Below are 18,140 nucleotides of genomic sequence, written 5' to 3'. Positions count from 1 at the left end.
TTTAAAAGCCAACATTTCAACTATTTTTTAGTGTCATATTTCAAACATATATCTGGTAAAATAAAATATTTCCTGGGTAAATTTAACTGCTGGTGCCAGCAAAGAGAAGTATTTCCAAATTAGTTATCATTTAAAGAAATTATTTTGAATCATACTCAACAAATATGACGTCTTCGTCGAATTTGTGCTGCTATAACAGAACACCTAAGAAAGAGTAATTTATAAAGAACAGAGATTTATTTCTTATGGTTCCAGAGGCTGGGAAGTCAATGGTCAAGGGGCCAGCATTTGTCAAGGGCCTCCTTGCTGCGTCATTTCACACTAAAAGGCAGAAAGGCAAGAGAGCACGTGCACATGAGAGAACAAGAGATTGAACTCACAGCCTCAAGCCCTTTTATAATCAACATTAATCCATTTATAAAGACGGAACCCTCATGAATGAAACACCCCTCATTAAGCCCCACCTCCCAACACTGTTGCTTGGGGATTAAGTTTCCAGTACATGCCATTTGGAGGTCATGAAGTCATCAAAAACAAATTAATAAAATCCTGAAACATAGATGATACTCTACTATTATTAATCCACACAAATTCATGCCATCTTTTCAATAAAATTATGATATGGAAATAACAAGATTTTAAAAAACTATTCTTGATATTATCCATTAAAAAATAGATTTGAAACTGTTTTAAAATCAAGGAAAAGTTAACATTCTTTAAGTGAATGCAATTGAATAAGTATTTCTAGGAAAGGCCATCATGATATATTCAACTGAACAGTTTCCTTGAAAATGGTATTGTTTTTGTTAATTATATAGTTTAATATGGGAATATTATCTTTCTGAAATCACCTCTAAGTTTCTCAACCTAAAGTAGGTGGAATGATTTGAAAAGCAGAGGTCTTATTACCTAAAATTTTACACCACATGTTTTAAAAATATTATTGTCAGCATTAGTCACTCTTTAGAAACTTTAATTGCACGTTAAGAGGATAAAAACATTAAAGGCAATAAGTTAGGTAGCCATCACATGAGCCAGGATTTGTTTGGTCACCTTGTTATCACTCATCTTAATGTTAGTAACCAATATTTCTCTAAAAGAATTGGATGCTGAGTGAGAATATCCTAAAGGGGGAAGAGTTTGGGAGCATAAGGCACAGAATTGGGCTAGAAGATTGCTGTTGTAAGGGGTTGGTTAGCCTCAGAGAAAGTAAGTAGAATAGCATATATGGAAGTAACCTGAAAAGAGATGCAAATTGCTGAATAGAATAATCTCATTTAAAACAAATAAGTAAAAAGAGAACCCTATCTGCCTTTTCCAGAAACAATCAAAATAATCTGCTACATTATTTATAGAGGTCAAAAGCAGCACCAGTATTCCCTTCTCCTGTAGTATTTAATAGTAGAATAGATAACTCTAGTTAGATTCTGTCTCACCTGGGAAAAGATGGCTGGACTATTTGAACTCTCCAAGTGCTTTCTAGCAGTAAGATTCTTTAATATATTGTGCCCCTGGGATACAGAGTAAATACAGTGCATCTGGAAATGTCAGCAAAAACACTTGCAATATCTTTCTACTTTATTTTAATGAAGGATAATGTTCCTCTATATAAAACTGCTAAGGCTGCCCATGCTTGCCTGCACAATAGAAATCCCTGAAGGATCACTCAGACTCCCATCAACTTCCAAGACTCAACCCTGGAAATCAACAGCAACCAGAAAATCATTTCATATGGATCTGCTATGAAAAAACTCACAGTCCATTTATAACTAAGGGAATTTACAAAACATGAAGTTGTCATTTTTTTCTCTCTTATCTCATGTATGATGATGAAAACATTATATTATGAAATTTTCAAAAGTGAACTACTCACTATAGATGTTTAGAAATTTAAATAAAAACAGTTAAATGTAGAAATGGGAAAGGAAAATTGATATTGGCCGTAATGATGACAAAAGTCTGTGATTGAACATTTAGTACACAAAGGATTAGCAACCATTCTATTTTGTCATGATTTGTAGTATATCATGTTATATGTGTCTGTAGATGATACATAGTTCATATGATACATATATGTACTATACATGTAGGAACAATTCCTTCAAAACCTGCCTTGACCTGGCTTTCAGCTCTCCAGTCTTGTACATTACTATACACGCTCTTACTATACCCTTTAATCTAGCCAGACTGGCCAACTACTGTCTATTTTACAATATGTTCTATCTTTCTCCCTCTATGCTTTCATTCACATTTGGTTTTTGATGTAACATCTTTTCCCTCCAGGATTTACCCATACTGTTGTCACCTGTCTTATTTCAAAATGCAACATATTCCCCTATATCAGATTCCCCATTTATGTATCCTTAGCTTGTTCTTTACACACTCAATATGTATATAATTAAATTAAAATGCTTATGATTTTGAAAGCACTACTAGATTTGGGCATAATTACAAATGATGAAAATTTTCTTTGGTATCTTTCCATTTCCCTTTTGAATTTTTCGCTTCTGTTTCTCTTCCTTTAGGAAACTAGCAGTAACTAACTTATTTGCATTACTAGACTATGCCAGTTCACTATCCCACCCAGAATTTGGAAGATAGTTAAAAACAATTCACATTTTAAACTGCTGATTTCTAATTCTTCCCATCCTGTGCCCCTTCCCCTGCTTATATCCAGTAAAAAAGCAATAAAAGGTAGTTTCTTAAAATATGTAAATTATGTATGCTAACATAGTGATTCACTCATTGAGATGTACTTGCAGCATAATGTCAAGTCCTTACATTTGTATGTTGATTGCATTTTAAAAGTACTTTCTTTTTTTTTTTGATCTGTAATTTTTCTTTTTTTTTTATTATACTTTAAGTTTTAGGGTACATGTGCACATTGTGCAGGTTAGTTACATATGTATACATGTGCCATGCTGGTGCGCTGCACCCACTAACTCGTCATCTAGCATTAGGTATATCTCGTGATGCTATCCCTACCCCCTCCCCCTACCCCACAACAGTCCCCAGAGTGTGATATTCCCCTTCCTGTGTCCATGTGATCTCATTGTTCAGTTCCCACCTATGAGTGAGAATATGCGGTGTTTGGACCCAAATGTCCAACAATGATAGACTGGATTAAGAAAATGTGGCACATATACACCATGGAATACTATGCAGCCATAAAAAATGATGAGTTCATGTCCTTTGTAGGGACATGGATGAAATTGGAAATCATCATTCTCAGTACTTTCATAACTATCACTTATTATATGTATAGTAGGCAGGAAGGGTATGTTATTATTTCCCTATTGCTGATTAGGAACATGAGACCCGGAAAGCTTAAATAACTTGAATAAGATCAAACAGTAAGTAAGTATTTGTGCCGAGTCTAGAAGTAAAATTATCTGACTCCAAACAATGAAACTCTATTTGTGGATTTTTAGTTCATTTTGAAAAAATAAAAGTGTTTTGGGGAAGATAGGCCTTTCTAGTCTCTTTCAATTATATATACGCACCTGTCTCCATAAAATATCAACTCTGAAAGTATGATGGAATGTTATAAAATATTTCAGTTTTGCTGCTAGGAAGAGGCAAGAGGTCAAATTCACCTAAGAACTACAGTTAACAAATTTAAATGAAACTATATGTTTCTTTCATAAAGATTTAATTCTTAAAGTATAATATAGTAGCATAATTGACACATCATTAATTTTTTTAGAAAGTAGAAACATCAAAAGTTGATAGGAAAGATAATTATGGTATATTTCCTATTTTTATTTAAAACAAAGTATATCTTCTATTTCAAGTTAAAGGTGGGGGTTATGTCTCATAATTGGAAGAGTTCGGAAAGGCCCAGGGCATTAGCTGTAAGTAGTATTTATCTCAGCATTCTTTTGTAAATACTGAGAATAAAAGTTGTACAAATATATACCAAATTGTCATGAAGCAAAACTCAATTTTCTCATATTTTCAATCTAAACAGAGTTACTAACTCTAGTTCCAGCAAATACGCTCAACTTGCTATTATGTTATATTTCTGGCATGTCCCCCCCAAAAAAAAACATTACTGGAACTGTGATTTGAAAACTTATTGGGAACGAAAGAAGCTCTGATCCTCATATGTTTTCCCTCTGTCATGCTCACTCTCACTCTTTCTCTCATTCATTCACCAATTCCTTCACAGAGGTGGTGTTATATTTTACCCAACAGCCATTTCCCTCATCTTGCCTGCTAACAGGAGTTCAACTTTATTCAAATGGCAAAATGTGTTCAGTTCCAGTGGATGAATCATGATAGATTTAAGTTAGAAGTTGGCAAACTCTTTACATAAAGGTCCAGGTAATAAATATTTTAGGCTTTATGGCTCATATGGTCTCTGTTGCAACTATATTCAACTCACCTGTTGTGTCATAAAAACAGCCCTAGACAATATATAAATAAATGTGCATAGTAGTGTTCCAATAAATCATTATTTTCAAAAATAGGTGTGCACCATACTTTTCCAGAGAAACTATGGTCTAAGTCAATCATGGCCCTCTCATTCCTCTTAGGCAGTGGTAGAACTGGAAATGCACATTATACTATATTCTGACCAAGAACAGATATGGAGAAACTCTCTGTGGGCTTCTGAGAATGACTTTCACCCTTGATAAGAGAGGGAAATGGGAGATTTCAGTTTGTTTCTCCTCCTTTCTCCCTCCCTTCCTTGGGTACTATTATATATATATGAAGCTGGAGGTGCAGCAAACATCTTCCAAATATGAGACAACAGGCCTAAGGATGGAAATTATTTATGAGAATGATGGAGTTAGAAGATAAAATAGGCCTGCATTTTTTTATGACATTGCAGAGCCAATGATCAACCTCAGAAACTAACCTCTGGATTTATAGTCGAGTATCAGGGAAATATATTCATTATATAAGACATTGTTGATTGGTTATAATAGCACTTAAATTCTTTCTAAAAGGTGATATTTGGTAATTGGCTTCATTTTGCCCACTTCATTGACCAGTTGTATTGCATAATTTACAGAATCACAACATTTCTATTCCTCATATCTTTGTCTTGCACATAGATGCATCTTGCCATGTTTTAGATCGCTTAGTCCGTTATGCTCCTTCATGGCATTCTCTCAGCTTCAACCCATGCTAGTAATTGCTTCAACTTCATGATGGCCCAGTTCAAAATTTTTAAGAAAGAAATCTAATTGTACTTGTTCCTCTTTTACTGTCAGACCACATGGACCACTGGCAAACCTACAAATGAGCCACATTTGGGTCAAGTTCAAAGTCTTAGCCCAATCAACTACAAGGAGAAATGGTTATGGATAAAACATGGTCACCATCCCTGTACAGTTCTCTGAGTAAGGCAGTTTACCTTCAACAGGGGTATGGGTGGGGAGGTACTGTAAAATATATCTAGTATAATAATGTATAATTTGATGTCAGTGCACAACAGTTTTCATTACCAGCAGGTTGACAACAATTTTCAAGTTATATTCTAAGAACATTTACTTATTTCATCTGTAAAAAAGGGGGATGCATTTATGTAGTCCTTTTGTCTTTGATATTTTCCAACACCTATCCTCATGAGAGGCATTGTCAGTGGTTTAATTTCTCATACCACATTCTTTGGCAGAACACTTTTCTGCCTTGACTTGTGGCAATACGTTGACAGCCTACTCCTCTTTCTCCCTATATCCTTAGGAAGGTAACATATGTGTTTTCTCTTTCAAATAGGATCTTATGGCCTGGATATAACAAGAGCTGAATAGTATAATGATATCCACTATCTTTTAAGAATGAAATTTTCCGCATGAAATACATTTCAAGGCAACTTATCATTAAAACACCAACACTATTTTTAAAATGTAACTTTTTATGGTTAATCTATCTAAAATCTTTTATATACCTAAAATCTGTATGCTTCCCTGCCTTCCCAAATAAATGACATTGAACATAAATTGCCTTAACGTGGGTTAATAATTATAAATATCCAACATTCAAGAGTGTCATAATCCAGTTTGAAGACGGGTTTTTGTTTTGTGTCTTTTCCCATTATTTATTTATTTATTTATTTATTGAGATGGAATCTTGTCCTGTCACACAGGCTGAAGTGCAGTGGTGCAACCATAGCTCACTGTAGCCTCAACCTCCTGGGCTCAATGATCTTCCCTTCTCAGTCTCCTGAGAAGCTGTGACTACAGGCACAAACCACCATGCCTGGCTAATTTTTATTTTTTGTAAAGATGGTATCTCCCTATGTTGCCCAGGCTGGTTTTGAACTCCTGGACTCAAGCAATCCTCCAACCGTGGTCTCCCAATGTGTTGGAATTTCAAGCATGAGCCACCACACCAGACCTTCTTCCACTTTTAGAATGTTACTGTTACTGATGAGAATTTGTCTTCAAGTCTCCAGATTTCTGATTTTTTTTCCTCTTCTATGACAAGGGAGACTAGATAAATAAACTTAAGAATTTTCTGCTGGTTAAAAGTCAATAAAATATTGAAGAAAGCCTACTGTAATTGGAATTGTAAGTCTTGTAATTGTAATTACAGGCCTCAAAGTCCAAGGCTTTGTAATTACCTTTTAGGAACTTGAAAGTATTTTTCAGATATTTAAGGGCTATGTTCTGGCTGGTTGAGTTCATCCAGAGACAAACCTTCAAATAGTCTCCTCAACAGCTCACAATACTACATATATTTGATTATTAATGTTCTAACTGCTGTAATTCATTATTTTATGCAATAAATATTTATTATGCTCCTCCAATGGGCTGGCTCTTGTCTAGGTATGAGACATAGCCCTGGCCTTTCAGGAGCTTAAAGCCAAGCAAGAAAGTACATGAGGATATAACCAACTAGAATACACTGCCAAAAGTGAAGAAATCATGCATAATCAAAGTCCTATGACATCCCAGAGACAGGGTGATCTTTAGTTTGTGGTTGTCAAGGAAGCCATCACAGAAATGACATTAGAACCAGATCTTGAGAAGGGGACAGTTTGTCAAGTTTAACAAAAATTAGACAGGGGGAAAGACACCTTAGGCAGAAATATAAATCATTTTTCAATTAAGAGATTTGCAACTTTGCTGAAGTTGCTCGTCTGCTTAAGGAGATTTTGGGCTGAGACGATGGGTTTTCTAAATATACAATCATGTCATCCACAAAGAGGGACAATTTGACTTCCTCTTTTCCTAATTGAATACCCTTTATTTATTTCTCCTGCCTGATTGCCCTGGCCAGAACTTCAAACACTATGTTGAGTAGGAGGGGTGAGAGAGGGCATCCCTGTCTTGTGCCAGTTTTCAAAGGGAATGGTTCCAGTTTTTGCCCATTCAGTATGATATTGGCTGTAGGTTTGTTATCATAAATAGCTCTTATTATTTTGAGATATGTCCCATCAATACCTAATTTACTGAGAGTTTTTAGCATGAAGGGCTGTTGAATTTTGTCAAAGGCCTTTTCTGCATCTATTGAGATAATCATGTGTTTTTTGTCCTTGGTTCTGTTTATATGCTGGATTACGTTTATTGATTTGCGTATGTTGAACCAGCCTTGCATCCCAGGGATGAAGCCCACTTGATCATGGTGAATAAGCTTTTTGATGTGCTGCTGGATTCAGTTTGCCAGGATTTTATTGAGGATTTTTGCATCAATGTTCATCAAGGATATTGGTCTAAAATTCTCTTTTTTTGTTGTGTCTCTGCCAGGCTTTGGTATCAGGATGATGCTGGCCTCATAAAATGAGTTAGGGAGGAGTCCCTGTTTTTCTACTGATTGGAATAGTTTCAGAAGGAATGGTACCAGCTCCTCCTTGTACCTCTTGTAGAATTTGGCTGTGAATTCGTCTCGTCCTGGACTTCTTTTTGGTTGGTAGGCTATTAATTATTGCCTCAATATCAGATCCTGTTATTGGTCTATTCAGAGATTCAACTTCTTCCTAGTTTAGTCTTGGGAGGGTGTATGTGTCCAGGAATTTATCCATTTCTTCTAGATTTTCAAGTTTATTTGCATAGAGGTGTTTATAGTATTCTCTGATGGTAGTTTGAATTTCTGTGGGATTGGTGGTGATATCCCCTTTATCATTTTTTATTGCATCTATTTGATTCTTCTCTCTTTTCTTCTTCATTAGTCTTGCTAGCAGTCTATCAATTTTGGTGTTTTTTTTATTATACTTTAAGTTTTAGGGTACATGTGCACAATGTGCAGGTTAGTTACATATGTATACATGTGCCATGCTGGTGTGCTGCACCCATTAACTGGTCATCTAGCATTAGGTATATCTCCTAATCCTATCCCTCCCCCCTCCCCCCACCCCACAACAGTCCCCAGAGTGTGATGTTCCCCTTCCTGTGTCCATGTGTTCTCATTGTTCAATTCCCATCTATGAGTGAGAACATGCGGTGTTTGGTTTTTTGTCCTTGCGATAGTTTACTGAGAATGATGATTTCCAATTTCATCCATGTCCCTGCAAAGGACATGAACTCATCATTTTTTATGGCTGCATAGTATTCCATGGTGTATATGTGCCACATTTTCTTAATCCAGTCAATCATCGTTGGACATTTGGGTTGGTTCCAAGTCTTTGCTATTGTGAATAGTGCCGCAATAAACATACGTGTGCATGTGTCTTTATAGCAGCATGATTTATATTCCTTTGGGTATATACCCAGTAATGGGATGGCTGGGTCAAATGGTATTTCTAGTTCTAGATCCTTGAGGAATCACCACACTGACTTCCACAATGGTTGAACTAGTTTACAGTCCCACCAACAGTGTAAAAGTGTTCCTATTTCTCCACATCCTCTCCAGCACCTGTTGTTTCCTGACTTTTTAATGATTGCCATTCTAACTGGTGTGAGATGGTATCTCATTGTGGTTTTGATTTGCATTTCTCTGATGGCCAGTGATGATGAGCATTTTTTCATGTGTCTTTTGGCTGCATAAATGTCTTCTTTTGAGAAGTGTCTGTTCATGTCCTTTTCCCACTTTTTGATGGGGTTGTATGTTTTTTTCTTGTAAATTTGTTTGAGTTCATTGTAGATTCTGGATATTAGCCCTTTGTCAGATGAGTAGGTTGCGAACATTTTCTCCCATTTTGTAGGTTGCCTGTTCACTCTGATGGTAGTTTCTTTTGCTGTGCAGAAGCTCCTTAGTTTAATTAGATCCCATTTGTCAATTTTGGCTTTTGTTGCCATTGCTTTTGGTGTTTTAGACATGAAGTCCTTGCCCATGCCTATGTCCTGAATGGTAATGCCTAGGTTTTCTTCTAGGGTTTTTATGGTTTTAGGTCTAACGTTTAAGTCTTTAATCCATCTTGAATTAATTTTTGTATAAGGTATAAGGAAGGGATCCAGTTTCAGCTTTCTACATATGGCTAGCCGGTTTTCTCAATTTTGTTGATCTTTTCAAAAAACCAGCTCCTGGATTCACTGATTTTTTGAAGGATTTTTTGTGTCTCTATCTCCTTCGTTTCCTCTCTGATCTTAGTTATTTCTTGCCTTCTGCTAGCTTTTGAATGTGTTTGCTCTTGCTTCTCTAGTTCTTTTAATTGTGATGTTAGGGTGTCAATTTTAGATCTTTCCTGCTTTCTCTTGTGGGCATTCAGTGCTATAAATTTCCTTCTACACACTGCTTTAAATGTGTTCCAGAGATTCTGGTATGTTGTGTCTTTGTTCTCACTGGTTTCAAAGAACATCTTTATTTCTGCCTTCATTTCGTTATGTTCCCAATAGTCATTCAGGAGCAGGTTGTTCAGTTTCCATGTAGTTGTCTGGTTTTGAGTGAGTTTCTTAATCCTGAGTTCTAGTTTGATTGCACTGTGGTCTGAGAGACAGTTTGTTATAATTTCTGTTCTTTTACATTTGCTGAGGAGTGGATACAAAATCAATGTGCAAAAATCACAGGCATTCTTATACACCAACAAGAGACAAACAAAGAGCCAAATCATGAGTGAACTCCCATTCACAATTGCTTCAAAGAGAATAAAATACCTAGGAATCCAACTTACAAGGAATGTGAAGGACCTCTTCAAGGAGAACTACAAACCACTGCTCAATGAAATAAAAGAGGACACAAACAAATGGAAGAACATTCCATGCTCATGGATAGGAAGAATCAATATCGTGAAAATGGCTATACTGCTCAAGGTGATGTATAGATTCAATGCCATCCCCATCAAGCTACCAATGACTTTCTTCACAGAATTGGAAAAAACTACTTTAAAGTTCATATGGAACCAAAAAAGAGTCCGCATTTCCAAGACAATCCTAAGCCAAAAGAACAAAGCTGGAAGCATCATGCTACTTGACTTCAAACTAAACTACCAGGCTACAGTAACCAAAACAGCATGGTACTGGTACCAAAACAGAGATATAGACCAATGGAACAGAACAGAGCCCTCAGAAATGATACCACACATCTACAACCATGTGATCTTTGACAAAAACAAGCAATGGGGAAAGGATTCCCTATTTAATAAATGGTGCTGGGAAAACTGGCTAGCCATATGTAGAAAGCTGAAACTGGATCCCTTCCTTACACCTTATACAAAAATTAATTCAAGATGGAATAAAGTCTTAAAGGTTAGACCTAAAACCATAAAAACCCTAGAAGAAAACCCAGGCAATACCATTCAGGACACAGGCATGGGCAAGGACTTCATGTCTAAAACACCAAAAGCAATGGCAACAAAAGCCAAAATTGACAAATGGGATCTAATTAAACTAAGGAGCTTCTGCACAGCAAAAGAAACTACCATCAGAGTGAACAGGCAGCCTACAAAATGGGAGAAAATTTTTGCAATCTACTCATCTGACAAAGGGCTAATATCCAGAATCTACAATGAACTCAAACAAATTTACAGGAAAAAAACAACCCCATCACAAAGTGTGTGAAGGATATGAACAGACACTTCTCAAAAGAAGACATTTATGCAGCCAAAAGACACATGAAAAAATGCTCATCATCACTGGCCATCAGAGAAATGCAAATCAAAACCACAATGAGATACCATCTCACACCAGTTAGAATGGCAATCATTAAAAAGTCAGGAAACAACAGGTGCTGGAGAGGATGTGGAGAAATAGGAACACTTTTACACTGTTGGTGGGACTGTAACCTAGTTCAACCATTGTGGAAGACAGTGTGGCGATTCCTCAAGGATCTAGAACTAGAAATACCATTCGACCCAGCCATCCCATTACTGGGTATAAACCCAAAGGATTATAAATCATGCTGCTATAAAGACACATGCACACGTATGTTTATTGCGGCACTATTCACAATAGCAAAGACTTGGAACCAACCCAAATGTCCAACAATGATAGACTGGATTAAGAAAATGTGGCACATATACACCATGGGCAGCCATAAAAATGATGAGTTCATGTCCTTTGTAGGGACATGGATGAAGCTGGAAACCATCATTCTCAGCAAACTATCTCAAGGACAAAAAACCAAACACCGCATGTTCTCACTCATAGATGGGAATTGAACAATGAGAACACTTGGACACAGGAAGGGGAACATCACACACCTGGGCCTGTTGTGGGGTGGGGGAAGGGAGGAGGCATAGCATTAGGAGATATACCTAATGTAAATGACGAGTTAATGGGTGCAGCACACCAGCATGGCACATGTATACATATGTAACTAACCTGCACATTGTGCACATGTACCCTAGAACTTAAAATATAATGAAAAAAAGCTTAATCAAAACAAAAAAAATTTGAGTGATTTATAAGACAAAAATGTAGCATCAATGTACACTACTAAAGTAGCAATCGATCCGTAGTCAGTTTACATCTGGCTTATCCCTTATTTTCAGATATAAGAGGCTGCCAGAAAGAGACACACAAATGGTATTTTTAAAGTTGGTTTGGAAATTCTAGTAGAACACATTTTATACCTAGGGTAGAATACTGTCCCTGACTAATCAAATATTTTTTTTTCAAACATGCCTAACACATTTTGGAATGAGAAAGAATATTAGTCCAGGCTTCCAAATAGCAACATAGATTCTGAAAATCTTTTATGTAACATGTATCAATTCAGGCAATCAATGCAGTGACATTTGCCAGAGACACTTTAGTCTCTGTATTAGTCACGGTTCTCTAGAGGAACAGAAAGAATGGAATATGTATATATGTGGGAGCTTATTAAGTATTAACTCACATGATCACGAGGTCCCAAAATAGGACGTCTGCAAGCTGAGGAGCAAGGAGAGCCAATCCGAGTTCCAAAACTGAAGAGCTTGGAGTCCAATGTTGGAGGACTGGAAGCATCCAGCATGGGAGAGAGAGATGTAGGCTGGAAGGCTAGGGCGGTCTCTCTTTTCACATTTTTCTGCCTGCTAATATTCTAGCCATGCTGGCAGCTGATGAGATTGTGCCCACTCAGATTAAGAGTGGGTCTGCCTTTCCCAGCCCACTGACTCAAATGTTAATCTCCTTTGGCAACACGCTCACAAACACACCCAGGATGAATACTTTGTATCCTTGAATCCAATCAAGTTGACTCTCAGTATTAACCATCACAGTCACAGTCACACCCAAAAGATTATTTTTTCCTACTAAGCCAAAGGTGTTAGCAAATTTTAGTTTGGATAAAAGTGAAAGCAATAAAACTAAGATGTATTTAATAACTTTGCTTCTTTGACATAATTCCAACAATTGTTTTATAGCTACCTTATATGCTTATTTCATATTCTGTGTCTCTATATAAGTGTTATGAATATGCTGGGCCTATATATCTTGGAATAGGATAGATAATTTTAAAGTTTTTATTGATAATTGGTTCTAAAATATTTGATCACCTTGTAAAACTATATGTCTATTGTGCTATAAACAGGTACAGATATATGTCATTATAGACCTACAAATATATTTGTAGTTATATGATTTTACCCATATGTCATGCCTTTATATATAACTGAATTTCAAAGTAATGTATTCTATAAGGCAACAACTCACATATACTCTCAATTCAATCTCCAGATAAGTACCAAAGCATTTTCTTTAGAAAATAATAGAAAGTATAAATCACATACAAAAATACAAAGGTTATTAAGAATGGTATTCTAGTTAACATATAAGAACGTCTAGATGACCTTGGTTTGGCAGTGGCTTTTAGATACAACACCAAAAGCAAGACACAAGTGAAACAATTGGAAATTTTGACTGTATTAAAATTAAAAACTTGTTCTCTGCTATAGACTCTATCAAGGAAATGAAAATATAAGTGACAGCCTGGTTGAAAATATTTGCAGAACACATATCTGATAAAGGACTGTTATCCAAAATATATAAAGACCTCTTAAAATACAACTATAATAAAGCAGACCAGGCATGGTGGCTCACACCTGTAATCCCAGCACTTTGGGAGGCTGAGGTGGAAGGATCACTTGAGGCCAAAAGTTCAGGACCCGTCTCTATCCCAAAAATGCAACAAATTAGCTTAGCATGGTGGTGTGCACCTGTAGTCCCAGCTACTTTGGGGGTTGAGATGGGAAGATCCCTTCAGGCCCAGAGGTCAAGGCCGCAGTGAGCTGAGTTTTTATTTTATTTTATTATTATTATACTTTAAGTTTTAGGGTACATGTGCACAATGTGCAGGTTTGTTACATATGTATACATGTGCCATGTTGGTGTACTGCACCCATTAACTCGTCATTTAGCATTAGGTATATCTCCTAATGCTATCCCTCCCCCATCCCCTGCACTCCAGCCTGGGTGACAAAGTGAGACTGTGTCTCCAAAAAAAAAAAGACAGCAAACAACTCAAAAATTGGGTGAGGGGGCCTGTGCGTGAAGGTCTGGCAGCTCTTCTCAAACTCCTTGGTTAAAGGAAAGCAACAACAACAGCAATTTATCATTAATATGCTACTCATAAGTAAATGTGGGATAAAAGAAACTTGGAATTTATGTATCTCCTCTCATTTTACAAGTACAATTCCTTTGGGTAAAGAATCATCAACCAAATACCTAAAATTATTAACAAATATCAGGAAGTAAAAAGTGTTAACAAAAGTAAGTTCAACACGATGGCTTCTGGAGGGCTGCAGTGGCAAGGGAGGCAGCCACGACAGCAGCAGTGGCGAAATTGGCCATGGTGGTGGTGGCAGCAGCAGCAAGTGGCAGTAACAGCAGCGGGCTCCAGGCCAGGACCATTAGTAGAAGCAGACCGTGTGCAGGAAGGCCTGGCCTCTCTTCTTCTCCAACTTCTGCAGCAGCTGATCAATCTCATTCTCCATATCCTCTGAGCGCTGGATACACTGGCAGAGCTCGCAGATGAGAAACGCCCCTGTGATGGCATCTTCCTGGTTGTCCCGGATGTCCATGTTCACCACATGCACTGGTTGGCAGGTCTCCTGTTCTCTGGAATTTAGATCTTCCACCACCTGGTCATAAATTCTCTCTTCACAAGTGATGATCAGATCAAACACATCTTTGCAATCCTGGAACCTTTCTGGCCGGAGCTTGATTCTCTTATTTCTGTCTAACATATACAGAACGCCATTCTGTGTATAGAATTGTTTGTCTTTCGTGATAAGATCATTGTACATTTCATCATATGTGGTTTTGAAATCATAAATATTTGGCTTGTTAGGCGCTGGTCCTGGAAGCTTCACATGAGGTGTTATTCCAAAGGACTGGACACTGAATCCTCGTCTGTTGAGGACTCTTTGTGCCTCCATGCTCTGGTTCTGGTTATTCCAGCACACCACCGCCACCCGCAGCGGTGACAATGACATGGCTGCGACCACACTACTCGCGATGCTCTCACTTAAGCTTCTACCAACCACAACACCTTAGTACCAACAGAATGGCGACCAAAAATGGCGACCAAAAATGGCGACCGCGTTACGGGAGATATAGTACGTGGCGTCTGTGCTTGCCAGTCTCCTCGCAAGCCCCGAGTGCCGCGCCGCAGGTATGCTGGCATCCAGGCTCAGGCAATGAACGCATTCTGAGATGGTTGGCGGCTGGCGCCTGCGCAGCCACTCCCACGCTCCACAAGGTGCAGCCCAGCCACATTTAACACATAAATTTTTCTTCGGCCAGGCGCAGTGGCTCACGCCTGTAACCTAGTACTTTGGGAGACTGAGGTGGGTGGATCACCTGAGGTCGGGAGTTTGATACCAGCCTGACCAACATGGAGAAACCCCGTCTCTACTAAAAATACAAAATTAGCCAGGCATGGTGGCGCATGCCTGTAATCCCAGCTACTCGGGAGGTTGAGGCAGGAGAATCACTTGAACCTGGGAGGTGGAGGTTGCAGTGAGCCAAGGTAATGCTATTGCACTGCAGCCTGGGCAACAGAGCAAAACTCCATCTTAAAAAAACAAAAAACAAACAAAATATATAATATTATATTATATATAATATAATATATTATATGTAATATATTACATGTAATATATTATATTACATGTAATATATTATATTACATGTAATATATTATATGTAATATATTATATGTAATATAATATATTACATATATTATATATATTATATTACATGTAATATATTATATGTAATATATTATATGTAATATAATATATTACATATATTATATATAATATATTACATATAATATATTATATGTAATATATTATATTACATATAATATATTATATGTAATATATTACATGTAATATATTATATGTAATATTACATATAATATATTACATGTAATATATTACATATAATATATTACATATATTATATGTAATATAATATATTACATATAATATATTACATATAATATATTACATATAATATATTACATATAATATATATTTTTTTTCTGTATAGCGAAAGTCTTATTGTCAGTTTAATTGAATGCTTTTTAAAAAGCCTTTTAAGGAATTCTGTAACCATCACCAAAACGTCAGTCTGTCCACCTGCATGATCTCCCAGAACACTTCGACCCCATGTGAGTATGGGGTGGGAAGACAAAAGCAGCATGTGTGAGGCAGCTGGCTGACAAACTGCTATCCAAGCTGGTTAATCTCCTCTCCATTGGTTCTTTCCGTAAATCAAAGTCTTCATGATCATTGGCTACCCCTGCAACAATGAGCTCTTATAGAAGCCTCATGACGTTACAATTGGCATCCCAGTGGTCCACGTTAGTAGAAGCAATGGCCCACTGTAAGATAGGGATGACTACTTGGCTTCTCAGCAAGGTGACAGGGCTATGCTGAATAAACCTGGTGGATAGCCTGAACAGGTCGTCTACAGTGTCAGAGTGATTATGGAGACCATTCTGCTGTTCTAGGAGCTGAAATGTGGGGATGCACAGTGCCTGGACATGTCTAGTGGTCCCTGCCCACAGCCTTCTTCCATGCCATACTCATCTACGAGGATAATGCCAAGGTATAGGAAACAAGAATGCTGATGTACATGGCACACATTCATCATTCTAGTGGTTACAGCAGCATGGCAGATCCTTTGCCTACACAGTGAACAGCAAAGCGCAGGCACCTGCAACAATGCTTTGCAATCTGATTATGAACTCGGTGCTTATTTAGTGTCTCGCATAAAATTGGTCATATTTCCCATATGACTTTTTGGCACCTATGAGTCTGTCTGTTTTCCACAGTGGAATTGGTATGGCTAAATATCACTGCAAGGCGATCTAAGAACAGTGTCAATAGTTAGAGAATTCCTTAAAGGGTTTGCCAAAGGAGACAACCATGGGAGCCGTCACCGTGACTTACAAACAACTTACAGACTTCCACAAGCAAGTCACTAGTGCTGAGGAATGTAACCAAGTTTGCTGGGCCTTGTGAGACCTCACCAGGTTCTTTTGATAGCTCATGCTTCTGCACTGTGCCTGTCACCCAGGAATGTCTTTTTAAATTAGAAGACTGGAAGAAAACAAAAACCAGAATGTGTCCCACAATCAGAAACCTCTGTCGTGGCAGAGGGGCCTTCACCGCCACCAGGGTGTCCTGCCAGACAGAAAGAAACTCCAGGCTTCTGAAGGCCACCCTGGGGAGTTCCTGTTTGGGGGTGTGAGGGAAAATCAGGGAGGTTTAAAAAAAGACGGCTGTGGCCTGCCTGGCGTGGTGGGAGGGGAGGTGGTTTCCTGGCAAACTTATTTCTGAAAGGAAAAATAATTTCAAGAAAATAAAAAAGGAAAACTAAATGGAAAAAAGCCTTGTAAAATCAAATTCCAAATTAATGCCAAAACTCTCTCTTCTGCTTTTGAAAACTCCAATTGTTAGAACTTTTCCTTCAAGTTACCACCTATCAAACTACATATCATTTGTGTTTGCTCATGGCTCTCTTCATTTTCAAAATTAGGTTGTTTGGAAATAAATCTCAGTTGCAGAGCTGTAACTTAGGCAGGGTTATCAAAAAGTTGCTTAAGTCTGTCATCCCAGCAGTTTGGGAGGCCAAGGCAGATGCATCGCCTGAGCCTAGGGTTTCTAGACCAGCCTGGGCAACATTGTGAAACCCTGTCTCCTTTAAAAATACAAAAAATTAGCCAGGCTTGGGGTGCGGTGTCGGGCACCTATGGTCCCAGCTATTCGAAGGCTGAGGTGGGAGGATCACTTGAACTTGGGAAGTTGAGGCTACAGTGAGCCGCGATTGCACCAGCACAGTCCAGCCTGGGCAACAGAATTATACCTTGTGTCAAAACAAAAACAAACACAAAAACGAAACATGTTGCTTAAGGGCATTAAAGTACATAGGGCTAGAAATGTTTTTTAAAAAAATATGTATAATTACACAAAAGAATAAAATTGGACTCTTACCTTACATCATATAAAAAATTAACTCAGAATGAATCAAAGACCTAAACATAGGAGCTAAAACTATAAAATTCTTAAAGAAAACATAGTTGGAAAACTTCATGACATTGGATTTGACAGTGATTTCTTGGACATGACACCAAAAGCACAGGCAGCAGAAGAAAAAAAAAAAGAGAAATTGAATTATATCAAATTAAAACTTTTGTGCATGAATGACACTATCACAAGAGCAAAAGTCAACTGACACACTTGGGGAAAGTATTTGAAAATCATATATCTGATAAGAGGTTCATATCCAGAATAAATATTAAGAACTCCTGTATCTCAAAAACAGAAACGCTAACAACCAGATTTTAAAATGGGCAAAGGACTTGAATAGACATTTCTC

General features: G+C 37.5%; 1 protein-coding gene and 1 pseudogene across 1 annotated transcript; both read right to left on the bottom strand.

Annotated features, from left to right (window-relative positions):
* Nucleotides 1-14,041: 14,041 nt before the first annotated feature.
* On the bottom strand, nucleotides 14,042-15,207 carry LOC100994860 (RNA polymerase II subunit A C-terminal domain phosphatase SSU72-like). Its single transcript, XM_034950376.2, has one exon. It carries the CDS (start codon nucleotides 14,741-14,743, stop codon nucleotides 14,159-14,161), a length of 585 nt encoding a protein of 194 aa, XP_034806267.1. The 5' UTR covers nucleotides 14,744-15,207; the 3' UTR covers nucleotides 14,042-14,158.
* Nucleotides 15,208-15,820: 613 nt separating this feature from the next.
* LOC100969998 (transportin-3-like) lies at nucleotides 15,821-16,636 on the bottom strand (annotated as a pseudogene).
* Between the last annotated feature and the right edge of the window lie 1,504 nt (nucleotides 16,637-18,140).

This window comes from Pan paniscus, chromosome X, assembly GCF_029289425.2.
Source record: "Pan paniscus chromosome X, NHGRI_mPanPan1-v2.0_pri, whole genome shotgun sequence".
Classification (NCBI taxonomy): domain Eukaryota; kingdom Metazoa; phylum Chordata; class Mammalia; order Primates; family Hominidae; genus Pan; species Pan paniscus.
The sequence above is the reverse complement of the archived record's forward strand: the minus strand, read 5'-3'. Positions and strand labels throughout refer to the sequence as shown.

Coding starts and splice junctions, on each gene's coding strand:
- LOC100994860 (XM_034950376.2), bottom strand. CDS start 14,743: ATGTCATTGTCACCGCTGCGGGTGGCGGTGGTGTGCTGGAATAACCAG.